This window comes from Cucurbita pepo, chromosome 15, assembly GCF_057944985.1.
Source record: "Cucurbita pepo subsp. pepo isolate OVF chromosome 15, ASM5794498v1, whole genome shotgun sequence".
In the NCBI taxonomy this organism is placed as follows: Eukaryota; Viridiplantae; Streptophyta; class Magnoliopsida; order Cucurbitales; family Cucurbitaceae; genus Cucurbita; species Cucurbita pepo.
In genome coordinates this window covers 10,879,450-10,891,977 of record NC_141812.1, presented here as the reverse complement: position 1 = coordinate 10,891,977, position 12,528 = coordinate 10,879,450, and the positions used below count along the sequence as shown (strand labels likewise).

The 12,528-nt window shown below is 36.2% G+C and overlaps 2 protein-coding genes across 7 annotated transcripts; one reads left to right on the top strand and one right to left on the bottom strand.

The window, feature by feature from the left end:
* The first annotated feature begins 2,018 nt into the window (after positions 1-2,018).
* On the top strand, positions 2,019-6,056 carry LOC111811847 (uncharacterized). Of its 5 annotated transcripts, XR_015411936.1 has the most exons (9): positions 2,020-2,307; positions 2,773-3,217; positions 3,322-3,423; positions 3,859-3,940; positions 4,064-4,083; positions 4,180-4,240; positions 4,820-4,905; positions 5,001-5,080; positions 5,531-5,591. XR_015411936.1 is itself a non-coding variant. In XM_087118020.1 (8 exons), exons 2-8 carry the CDS (start codon positions 3,110-3,112, stop codon positions 5,588-5,590), a joined length of 513 nt encoding a protein of 170 aa, XP_086974146.1. In that variant the 5' UTR covers positions 2,021-2,307; positions 2,896-3,109; the 3' UTR covers positions 5,591-6,056. The 5 variants fall into 5 exon arrangements, 3 of the variants coding, with proteins under 3 accessions (XP_086974147.1, XP_086974146.1, XP_086974145.1); XR_015411935.1 differs by having other exon boundaries at positions 5,001-6,056; XM_087118020.1 differs by lacking the exon at positions 4,820-4,905 and having other exon boundaries at positions 2,021-2,307; positions 2,896-3,217; positions 5,531-6,056.
* Positions 6,057-6,476: 420 nt separating this feature from the next.
* LOC111811713 (zinc finger protein CONSTANS-LIKE 9) lies at positions 6,477-10,929 on the bottom strand. Of its 2 annotated transcripts, XM_023698726.2 has the most exons (6): positions 10,643-10,929; positions 10,145-10,310; positions 9,187-9,852; positions 8,540-8,767; positions 7,510-7,814; positions 6,477-7,259 (listed from the first exon to the last, which is right to left on the bottom strand). In XM_023698726.2, exons 3-6 carry the CDS (start codon positions 9,760-9,762, stop codon positions 7,130-7,132), a joined length of 1,239 nt encoding a protein of 412 aa, XP_023554494.2. In that variant the 5' UTR covers positions 9,763-9,852; positions 10,145-10,310; positions 10,643-10,929; the 3' UTR covers positions 6,477-7,129. The 2 variants fall into 2 exon arrangements, with proteins under 2 accessions (XP_023554494.2, XP_023554495.2); XM_023698727.2 differs by lacking the exon at positions 10,145-10,310.
* Between the last annotated feature and the right edge of the window lie 1,599 nt (positions 10,930-12,528).

Sequence of the window (12,528 nt, the reverse complement as noted above, 5' to 3'; positions counted from 1 at the left end):
ATTGCCAAATGAACAGTAGCAGCCGCCTCTCGGACACTTTAAGTTGATAGCTTACTACTAATGCAATTTTTTTAGTACGTTAAAAGAAGAGATCAATGTCGCTATTTATTGATTGTCCGATTTTTTTAATTTGAAATGTTTATGTTGTTATAAAATTACCATAAGAAGTCTTGTTCAACGCATTCATACCCAACCCACAATATAATATCTCACGGGTCCTATAGTATGTCACTTTCACCGTCTAAATATATATATATATATATATTTATTTATTTATTTATTTATTGTGTTTAATTAGCTTGAAAGTGTAATATTTCGCTATATTGTAAATTAATTTATAATAAATTATTAAATTATCTATTAAAAATCGTATTAAATTCTATAAATCATAAAAAAAAAAAAAAAAACTATAAGACATGTGATAAATTATTAATAAATAATTTTCGATAATTTAAAAATGAATAATTCTAAAATTAAGATTTCCTTAATAAAAAAAGAAAAAAAGGGAAAAATAAAGTGAAAGTAGATAATTCTAAGGGATAATTATTTGTAAAAATATGGAAAATATTGAGAATTATAGGGATAAAAATGGAAAATGACATAATAGTGTCGAAATCAAGTCAACGTCAATTTGGCTAAAATAATATTAAAATAATAATATTAAGATGAGGACAAGTTGGGCCAGTTGGAAGAACGGCCCAAAACATCCATTGAACCATGCATTGGGAAAGGCCCAAACGCAGCAGCCTTGGGGAAGTGGAATCACGTGGGTTTCACGTGTTACTTTTTTGTCGTTTTTCGTTTTCAAAACAGGCGGCGTTTAACAAATTGTTCCTTTCTATTAATTGTTTCGACAACGATTGCCTTAATTTCGTTTTCCTTGTCTTGTTTTGTTTTTTGTTGTTTTTCCACGTAATTTGATTATTAATTCTTTTTTAAATACGTGAACGAGTTGAAGACTCCAACACTTTAATTTTAACCCATTGAATTATATTTACGAACATAGGTCATAACCCGTATACTTCAACCAAAAAAAGTTAAAAGGTCGAATTCTCACCTCAACGTATTATGAATTGAATTATTATTATTTTTAATTTAATAATGCTCAACCATTAAAACTTAAATGATAATTGATATATTATCATTATTACTTTAAGACCCATTGAATTCATTAACAAAAAAAAGAAAAAAAAGAAAAAAAAGAAAAAAGAAATATATATATATAGAGAGAGAGAAATCAATTGGGCCCTTCTTTGAGGGCTTTCAATAGCCCATTAGAAAGAGGCATATCCAGCCCATGTTGAAAACGAGTTTTGGGCATGGAAGGCCCACTAAAAGCGCGAGGTCCAGCCCAAATACTTTATTATTATTATTTTTTTAATTTTTGCAGGAATTATATTATTAATAATAATGTATTACCGAGTAACATGGTTGATTATTATATATATATATGAGCGTACATAATTCAATCAAAACAAATAAATTTAATAAATTAAATATTGCAAAAGTAGAGAATAACTTAATTACAAAAATTACACATTTATAGTATTTTTTTAATACAATAATTTAGTAATTCATAAAAATAAGAATTTTAAATATAGGATGGAAATGCAAATTATTGACAAATATGGGACGGAAATTATGACTTACATGCCTAGTAACGAACTATACATGAATTTTTTGTCACGCAACTGATAAATTTTGCATCCCGTGCAAGTAAATCGTGAGCGTTACACATAATTTACCTTACTGATATTTTTTATTTTCATTCTAAATTCGAAATTTTAAAAATTTAAAGGTATTTTTTTTACATATTTAAAAGTTTAAAGTTTAAAGTTTAAAGTTTTATTTTTAGAATAAGTTATGTATATTTTTATTAATTTAATCATTAATTAAATCGATTTTTTATTTTTTTATATATAAATAAACCTTATCCACATGCATATTTTTTAAAAATAAAAAATTAAAAAATATTATTTTCTATTTCAATTTTTTTTTAAACCATCTTCTTTTCTTCTTCGTAAACACTATTTCACGTTCAGCCACGCTCACCGTCCATTACTGCACCCTACTCCGTCGACGAACTCCGCACGATGTTTCTGTTCGACGCCGTATCAGCAGCTGCCGCCGAACGCTGCACTGTCAGCTGCCGCAGCATTCCGACGAAATCGTCGTTGCCTACTCCGTCTCACACTCTCTTGCCGCTTCGAGCAATCAGAGTTAATTATATCTGTTTTTCTTCGTCTTAGAAACACAGTGGTTCAGCCCCTTACCGGCGCCGCCGCTGCGCATTTTCAGATCCCCAAGGTTTTATTTATTTTTATATGTTGCTACGTTGGGCTATGTTGGTATGTTCTCTTCACCGACGGAGAAGAAAGCTAAGAACGAATATGTTGCAAATTAGAGGAAAATAAAAACAGATTGAATCCGAAGGAACATAAAAACATATCATTCTTATCCGAATTATTAGATAAAAAGGATAAAATGTGTAAGAACATGAACATAGCAAAGGAGAAACTCACATATAGTTTGGGTTTCTAAAAAAAATGATTGAAATTATTGTTATAAAAAAAAAACCAATAATGGACAAACAAAATAGAAAGTTAACATTGAGTTCGAGTGTGATTGAATGTCATTGAGTCTTCTTGAGTATACCAGAAACTATAGATGCATATGAACTGGCATAGGGTAGCTTTTGTTGCTCAATTCATGTAATTTTTTTTTTTAAAACTATTTTTTAAACCGTTGATTTCATTTCTTTTTGGAATCCAGATACACTGATTTTAAAATCCATCAAAATTCAGGGGTTCTAAACAGGGGTTAAGATTGTTGAAACATTTGTTTGGGATAAGCTGTGCATTTGAATCAGTATCATGGTTGATGACTGGAATGCAGTAGAATTGGTGGGAGGTGCGAAGAGAAGGAAAAAGATGGGTTCCAGGAACAAGAAAAGACCAAGGATGATGGGTGGAAGTGGGAACAAAGTTAAGGTTGATAGGAAGATGAAGAAACTCTTCCAAAAGCGGGCGTGAGTATAATTTAGATGATGACGATGATGACGAGAAAGCTCCGGTGATTGGAGACGAGACCAAAACTTCAATGCTCAGTCATGAGGAGGTTGGAGATGAAGAGTTTTCTGAGGGTGAAGAGGAAGGGAAGGATGTCAATGCAGGTGTCTAGCTATCGGAAGACGATGAAAATGGTGACATTCAACCAGGTATAACTAAGTTTACAGAAGGTTGTTTATATCTTAAATGGTTAGGAATTATTTTCAATAGTTGAAGTAATAAGAAAAGTAATTGTGCCATGTTTGTGTTGCAGGGTCCTATATTATCAGCAAACAAGAAGCTTGCTGCTGAAAAGCTTGCAGAAGAGGAGGCTGAGAGGAAAGTTAAAGGAGAGGCCAAGAAAGAGAAACAAAGGGTATTTCCTTTTAAATAAAAGATTTTGCTTGTTTATAATTTAGCTTTTGCTTAGAATTTGTTGATTGCAAACGTGGGATCTCACAATCCACCCCCTTCAGGGTCCAGCGTCCTTGCTGGTGCCTTCTTCAATTGATGTGGGACCCCCAATCCACCTCCTTCGGGGCCAGCATCTTTGCTGGCACACCGCCTTGTGTCCACCCCCTTTTGGGTTCAACCTTCTCGTTGGCACATTGCTCGGTGTCTAACTTTGATACCATTTGTAACGGCCCAAGCCTGCCGCTAGTAGATATTGTCCTCTTTGGACTTTCTCTTTCGGGCTTCCCCTCAAGGTTTTTAAAACGCATTTGCTAGGGAGAGGTTTCCACACTCTTGTAAAGAATGCTTCGTTTTCTTCTCCAATCAGGATCTCACAGCAAATATTTGAATATGGTAGGTGGGAGAAAAAGGCCATGTGAAACCTGCTACTTACTTGGATTCTAATGAAAAGTTTCTTATTGGCGTTGCTACTAAAGGAGGTAGTCTAGTTCGATTTTACTTTGAGTTGGGAAAGGTTTTCTTTTTTATTTCAACGGTGATTATTACATCTCTCATCATACTAACACAGTAATCTCCATGTGTATTGCTGCTTGTCGTGTCAGTTGTCAAGTTGTTTAACGCTGTAAGTAGCCAAATTTTGATATCAGACAACTTTTTTGTCACATCCTCATCTATGTTGCATTCATCGCTGAATTCCATTATTTTGAATATGATACAGGTCAATAAGGCACAACATGCTCAGAAAGGTTTGAATCCTTCGAGAGCTAAAGATGTTAAAGGTATTAGGCCTTTTACGTAACTTTGATCTCAGAAGTTAACAATTTCACTTTCTGTTATCTTGCCTTGTGAATATGCTGTCCCTAAATTAGCATTCAATTAATTTTGGTGCTTCTGCATGTTGCATTATATTCAATTTTGTAGCTTAACTTTCCTATTCCTATGATGTATGCCACCTTATATTCTGTTTTGTGGTTTCTGCTTTGTCCTTGTTGAAAACCATGTTGTTTAGTCTGACTACATGTTATGTAATAGCCCAAGCCCACCGTTAGCAGATATTGTCTTCTTTGGACTTTTCTTTTCGAGCTTCCTCCCAAGGTTTTAAAACATGTTTGGTAGGGAGAGGTTTCCACGTTCTTATAAGGAATGTTCGTTCCCCTCTGCAACCAATGCGGGATCTCACGTTTTAAACTCCTAATTAACGAATCATTGGCAACTTTACTAATTTGCTGACTTTGATTGGGAATCTGTGTGGTTGAAGTAGCCAGTGATTTAAAAGGCATGTGCCTCAAATTTATTGACCTATTACTCTCTCGCGCATACTTCTAGTCGACTAATGCTTTCCCCCGTGGCTTATATAGGACTACTAATGTTTAGCGACCCCTGTTAGACCCGCTTTTGTTTGCATATGAAGACGCTTATTCTTCCGTTCTTGACTTGTGATTATGTGAGTAGCTACGCAATATTGAAGGTGAACGATATCCTAACTTTTTCGTTCTATCCCGTCTCATACGGAGTACTTTATTTGTTTTATACTGCCAGCAATAAATAAACGCAGGAAGGAAGCTTTCTTTTCTGAGTTGGGCAAGACAATTTTGTCAGCAACAAACAGTAATGCAAAGGTTGGTTATTTTCTGCTATAGAATTTGATAAATCTATTGCAGCTTTTAACCAATTGTTGGTAAATTCTTTATTAATTCTCTCACGAGCAATGATACTTTCGACAAACACCTGAGGAGGCGTACCGACTTGTGGCTTTTTTCATTAGCATCCTCATCTTCTTTATCGTGTTTATGTGCAGTGGAATGGGGACTGGTAGGGGGATGTCCATGGGGTCGGGCAGGGGTCGGGATGGTTTTCATGTCCTCACTAAATTTCCTATAAAATTTTATGAAAAAAGGTTGGGATGGGGAATGGGGACTAGTCCGTGCAGGGGCGGGGAAAATGGACAGCTCTAGGGGATGGGGTGCATGTTAGTTAAGAGAGTGAAGCTCAGGTCAAGTCACGATCATATATTATCTGTTTCTTCATGTCCATAATGAAACTCAAATGGCCATCTTTATGTTGAACAGTTAAGACACATCAGGTGGTGCAGTGGACGCCGAAAGACCCGCTTGGGCTCCATTGCGTGATAATTATATGCTGACCAATTCCAAGTTAAAAGATTGGGATAAGATGCCAGTAAGATAAGATTTACTTTCAAAGCCTAATGTCTGTCGTGCCTGTTTCTGTCGGTTTCGATTTTCATATCGTCTCGATTAATTATACTTCAATGATGGCCGAGGACAATGGGAGGATGTTAGAAGACAGTAGCTCAGATGAGGATTGATAGATGTTGACACAGCTGGGTTCTATTTTGGCTTGTTAGTTTCAAACTGCAAAGGAGTACCTCAATCCATTCCCCTCATATGATGTTGGTGCCAAATTCGCCAAGCATGCTTCAGCTGTATGTCAATATGTCGTCGATTCAACTGTGCATATATCGTCGATATTGTAGGATGTTCGAGCAAATTGCTTGAAAGATGAACATATTGGTCTTGATTTGTATGTTTTGCACAAATAGTCAAAACTCAAAAGAAATGTGTTCTTAACCTTCAACACATTGTGTTTGTAAAGTGACTATGATCGTTGAAATGTGTTCTTAACCTTCAACACATTGTGTTTGTAAAGTGACTATGATCGTACGAGAGGTTGTTAGGTGTTCGCTTCATTCGAGCAGTTGATTTCAAACGAATGCAAGAGATTTAGGACTCTCTCAACTCATCTTTTATTCAATTTGTCCCTCAAAGAAAGAAGTGAATTCCATATCGAAAACATATCGAAAACATGCGTATAGCGAACATAGTAAAGTAAGCCAAACATGAAAACGATAGACGCTTGATTTGGTTTATATGCCTTTTGGACTTTCCAACGCCATCGCCACATCCTGCACGAAGAACGTACGAGCTCTTGACAGAACAATAAAAACTATCAATATCTGTGAAGTAATGGGACTACAAAACTGGTTAAATACACTAGTAGTACCAATCTTTGCAACATATACATTCATCGTCGTGTTCCGGTAACGAAATTTGAAGTTACAAAAGTTCAATATTGTCCAAATATAATTGTTCTGGCTGCATATTTCTACCTCATCAAATGAACAGATGATCAAATTTACAAGTCAGTTAAAAAGGGAATGAAGATTACCTGGAAACTGTGAATTTGGTGCAGCCATGTTTGTCAAAGAGCCAAAAGCAAGGAGGAAGACGTGCCTTCCATGGCGTGAACACAGCCCTTGCCAGCCAATGATCAGTATAGTCTTTTTTCAAATTTTAAGTACATATCAAAGGGAGCTGAAGCTGGATTGTTAACCAAGAAAACTATGCCCGTTTCTTACAGCCCGGAAATGTACATCGTCTTGGAGGCCAATTTTTGCAATCCTTTGTTCGTTTTACGTGGTATGGATACAGAATTTTTGCCCTTCGAGTTGTATCGATAGAGCTATTAGACCTGGCTTTTTGTACATATACCTGATGAAAACTCAGGTTCCTTTGTATACAATTATACTTCCTGTCAGACACCGGGATATTGAGATATTTATCCGTTGATTAGAGTACAATGTCGGACCCTTCAGCCATAAATCTTTTTTTTTTTCTTTTTTCGTGTGATCTCCGAAAGTTGATGTTCTTTCAGTAGCTTCTGGTTTGACTCATCGGATCATAGTCATAAGCTTCTCCAGCTTTAACAAAGCGCCCCTTGACCCGTCTTCGAGTATCGGCCCGCACTTTGCGAGAGGCATACCTCACCTTCTTTTCAAACCTATAATAGGATCAAACAATAGTTGAGAATGCAAAAGCTTTGTGAAATACAAAATCAGAGTTATTTGCAGCATCTTTTAACAGCATTCAAGACAGTTCATTAGCGTTTTTATGGCGATTTATGTCGTGTGACGGTAATATTCCAGAATTTCAATTGCAACAAGTGCTAACATAGTCAAGAAGCAAAAAAAAAAAAAAAAAAAAAAATTGAAAACTTGCAGAAAGAGGTAGAGAAAAACCCGCATACTCACTTTCGAGCTTTCTTCTTTTCCTTGTAACGCATTACAGCATCGCTACGATTCGATGATTGGAACGAACTCTCTGTAGCCATAGAACACCATGGAGGCTCTCCCATCAGAAGCATTGATGAAGCTCCACAGTCTTGATGTTCGCCTGCACTACTCTCTCCAGTCATGCCAGAAAACGATCGACTGGAATGCTCTTGCTTATTGTTATAACAAAGAATCGGGTCAGTCTTCGCACTCATCACAGAATCTGCTGATGCTGCATTACTGCTTGCAGGCTGTATCATATTATTAGCTAAACCTGACGGCCCCTGAATATAAACGTTTACGTTGAGCAAACATGTATTAATACTTAACTCAGAGCTTGAAATTGTAAAGTATACTTGAGTACAATTACTAGCATCCTAATGCTTGTTATAACTTGGTACTCATCAAGTGGTGTGTAAATATCAAATCCTTGAGAAACAACTAAGAAGTGCTTGTGAGATCCCACATCGGTTGGGGGAGGAGAACGAAGCATTCTTTATAAGGGTGTGGAAACCTCTCCCTAGCAGATGCGTTTTGAAAACCTTGAGGGGAAGCTAGAAAGGGAAAGCCCAAAGAGGACAATATCTACTCACGGTGGGCTTGGGCAATTATAAATGGTATCAGAGTCAGATATCGGGCGATGTGCCAGCGAGGAGGTTTAGCCCCGAAGGAGAGTGGACACGAGGCTGGCAACGCTGGGCCCCGAAAGGGGGTGGATTAGGGGGTCCCACATCGATTGGAGAAGGGAACGAGTGCCAGTGAGGACGTTGGGCCCCGAAGGTGGGTGGATTGTGAGATCCCACAACGGCTGGGGAGGAGAATGAAACATTCTTTAAAAGGGTGTGGAAACCTCTCCCTAACAGACAGGTTTTAAAAACCTTGAGGGGAAGCCCGAAAGGGAAAGCCCAAAGAGGATAAGGGCACGCTGATCCTCACAAAACTAGGTGAAAAATAACATGAAGCAATGAGAGACTAACTTTCAATAAGCAATTAAAGAAGATTGAGGTACCTTTGCATCAGTCGCACCAGCGCAACCAGATTTAGCAGCAGCAGCTAAGCTTTTGATCCTAAACAAGCTATCAATACCACCATTCTCTAACAATTCTTCAGAATAACTGAGGGATACACCAAATAGTTCTTCATAGTTTTCAATATTCAAATCTTCATCCATATTCAAACTCTCGTAGAGGTCATCGTCAATGTCGAAATCAGGACCTTTTGTTCCGGGATAGTGCAACTGCATATTAATAGCGTGAAATTGGCAAAGATTCTTATGAAAAAACTGTGAAAGATTAAGACAAACGTACGAGTCTTACAACCTTTAGCCTTACTTGTCGAATCGAAAGTTTGCTTATACATTCTGTTCTTACAACCTACTAACGTTTTTCAAAAAAGAGAATCATACGGTGTTCGTACGTAGATCGATGGCCATTAAGATTAAGACATAAACTTATGAGTCTATGACCTTGTTCACTTGTCCTTTGAACGTAGTCTAGTCTATGAACTTGTTGTACTGCATCTACTAGTTCGGTCTATCAACAGGCATTTCGAGGGAACTTCGAGGGAACGACACCATATGGGAAGGATTTAGATTGAATGAAACAGCATAAACGAATGATAATTTACTCACGGAGAATACGATTTACCGTTATATACCTTGGGTGAAGATGCACCTGGAGTAATTGGTTGGTCCATAATGTGAGGCTTGGATAAATATTGAGGCGCTGAAGAGGACCCGAACCAAATCGATTTATCCCCACTTGAGAATTCGTTGGTTTCATCGACACCAGATGCATTTTGACCAGCTTTATCATCAGGGCCCCAGGCGTTTACTGCACTATTTTCGGCAATGCTCATCAATCCTAATTCTTGCTCGCAAGCATCGCTTCCAGAAGGGAGATCCAGAACAAATGACCAGATAGATGAGAGCTCCGCAGCTGTCGGGCAGTCCGAGTAACAATTGATTGGTTGCCTCTTTCGAGATGAAATGGAGGCGGATGAGCTATGCCCCATGTAATCACAGTTTTGACAAAGTGAAATATTCTCTTCAGGACATCTAACAAATGCTGCTTGTGAATGACAGCGATCACATAACAACGTTCTTGAGTGTCGCCTCGACAAGGCGTTAGCAGAATGAACATTACGGTCACAAGATAAGCACAAAGCTGCAGCATCGGATCGACAGTAAACAAACGACCTTTGTTGACCACAGAAATCACACATATAACCCATACTACAATCTGATCTTCGAACCGTTCCCTTAGAAATCCTTCCAGACAGCCAAAACTAGAATCAACTATAGGAACAAGCTAAATGCAGCTTCTGCAATAGATCAAAATCACATCAATTCAAATAATCACTCCCCAAATCTTCACAAATGCCAAAAAAGGCTGTTCTAAGATATCTGTTAGCTCTAAACAAAGATTGAGTATCCAACCTACAAATGAAAATGTTTACCATCCCCATGATTTCCCTCTCAACAAAACCAAATATGATATCAGCTAAAATTCAGAATGATATCAAAAGAAACCATCGAAGAAAGGCAAACAACTTAGCTACTATTCATCAAGAACACATAATTGGAAAGCTGAGTATGTGTAGGTGAAACCAGAACCTGCGTTTATGTGGAAAGATATGGGCACTACCCATGGCCCCAGCTCCAAGAAATTAACACAAATTCATATTCGGCATGAGAATAAAGGGGGGAAGAGAAGAAAACTTTGGTGAACATTCAATTCTGATCCATGAGTACCATGGCCACAATAAATAGAGTTAGCTTCCTGCAATGATTTCATAGACTGAATGAATCAAAACGTCTAACTCCTTTACAAATCATAATTAGCAGTCAGAAAAAGAGAAAACCAGCAGCAAAAACACACAAATTCAGACAATCAAAAGCAACCCAGTAGCCCAAAGAATCAAAACAAGAACACAGCAATAACAAGCTCATGCAAACAAACAAGAAACACAAAATAAAACATCCCAAGAGACAAAATCAGGCAATATTTGTACAGAAATCAGTTGCTAAGAAGATGAACAACAACACACAAAAACAGAAAGAGAGGAAGAACTGAGGAGAAGTCTAAGAGTTCAAAGAAAGAAATCACCGTACCTAGAAAAACAGAAACAGAGATCGGTAAAAGGGGGCTTCAGATTATAAGAAAATCAATGATTGCAGGAAGAGAAACACAAAAAAGCTGGAAAGTTTAGAGAATCCCTCTTAATCTGATTCTGGGTTTCTTTTTTTTTCTTATTTTTTGTTTTCAATCCCTCCTTTTAGATGGATAGAGGAAGAAGAGAAGGATATGGGATGGATGGGAAGGAGAAAATTGACATAACCCAATTTAAAAAAAAAGGTTTCTTTATTTAGGTGATAATGAAAAAAATAGATCAGAAAGGAAAAGGGAGAAAATCTAAGAATAAATGAATAAATTATATATATATATATTTTGTTAAAGAAAAAAAGAAAAAAAAAAAGAAAAAAAGGGAAGAGATTATGAAGGAGGTTAGGCCCTCAGTCTGTGTTAATGGTCCCTCCAATTGAATGCATCAAAACCTACTTGGCATGTGCTTTTGCCAATTCCCATTTTTCCATTTTTCTCACTCTGCTTTGCATTTAATTGCCAAAAGCCAAAAAGGGTACTTTTTAATATTCTTAAATCATTTTTATTTTTATTTTTATAATATATATTTATATATTTATCACAGATATTATATAGCTTGAGTTGAGTGTATCTTTCAAAATTAAAATATCTTTTTATTATTTATTTTTTTTTATCTTACGTGTCTGTTCCATATTTTGATTGATATTGACTAACAAAATTGTAAAATTAAAATAACTATTGAAATTGAAATATCTTGTGATATATATATAAATATATATATGATTTGCTTCCGAAAAGGAATCTATTGATTCTCTTTCAATTGGTTGGACCGTAGGTGCGATGATTTGCATCATGAGTGAGGTTTTTGGTTCAAGTTCAAGATGGCTCAGCTATGCCAAGGAAAAGAATAAAATAATCATTTGACTCCTTCATGCAGGCTCTATTTGGTTCGGGAGATGTAGTTCAGTTAGTAAAGCTCTACTCTTGTAATTTGGTCGTTACAGTTACGGGTTAGATGTGTAATTATCCAGGCGGAAATGATAGTATCTTGTACTTAAATTGGTGGCTCACTTTTTCTAAGTAATGAAGAAGATGACCAAAACATGTCACCGACAAACTCTATTGAGACACTATTGAGACAAGATGAGCAGTTGATCAGATCTAGTATGAATCGAACATCGGGATTTTTTTATAAATATAATTTTTTAAAAATTATTATTTTAATTTTGCATAGAGAAAATGGAATATGAGAGATTGTTTGATAGTAGACGCTAGGGTTTGTGTGTATGCTTTTCCAATACATTTAAATGTAAACTAAGCTTTTGGTTTCTCATTTGGTGCAATTAGGCACCCACTTAATCATTTATGCATCATAAAAGGGTGCTTTTTTGGGTAAATAAAAATGCATTTTTTAATTTCTCACCCAATTTTTCAATTTTCAACTATTAATTAATTCATTCTTTAATCACTCGAAATCGTACTCTTCTAACAACCAGCTATTTATTTATCTTTATTATGGTAAGTACGTGTAATTACATATGAAATATCTCTCAAAACCTGTCTTAGTAAGATTATCAACCATTGAATGAAAGGTAAGTTAGTTAGGTATCGGAAACTTTGTATTTTATTACGTTATAAATACTTGCTCCTTTCTGTGATAGGCTATAAATACTCGTCAATCGCAATAAGTTATAATATCTCAAAACTAAATTACCAAAATACCCATAAAAACTAACTGATAAAGCTCAATGAAATCAGTCGAATCACCACAACGTCCTAATTCTTAACTACGAAAACTACCCAACTACAAAACCAAGTGAAAAGCACCCGACTTAAATAGTCTACAAAACCAAGTGAAAAGCACCCGACTTAAATAGTGTTCAACATTATAAAA

Coding starts and splice junctions, on each gene's coding strand:
- LOC111811847 (XM_087118020.1), top strand. CDS start 3,110: ATGAGGAGGTTGGAGATGAAGAGTTTTCTGAGGGTGAAGAGGAAGGGA. Junction 3,424..3,858: donor CCAAGAAAGAGAAACAAAGG/GTATTTCCTTTT, acceptor TGAATATGGTAG/GTGGGAGAAAAAGGCCATGT. Junction 4,241..5,000: donor GAGAGCTAAAGATGTTAAAG/GTATTAGGCCTT, acceptor TTATACTGCCAG/CAATAAATAAACGCAGGAAG.
- LOC111811713 (XM_023698726.2), bottom strand. CDS start 9,762: ATGGGTTATATGTGTGATTTCTGTGGTCAACAAAGGTCGTTTGTTTAC. Junction 8,768..9,186: donor CAGGTGCATCTTCACCCAAG/GTATATAACGGT, acceptor ATTAATATGCAG/TTGCACTATCCCGGAACAAA. Junction 7,260..7,509: donor GAAAAGAAGAAAGCTCGAAA/GTGAGTATGCGG, acceptor ATCCTATTATAG/GTTTGAAAAGAAGGTGAGGT.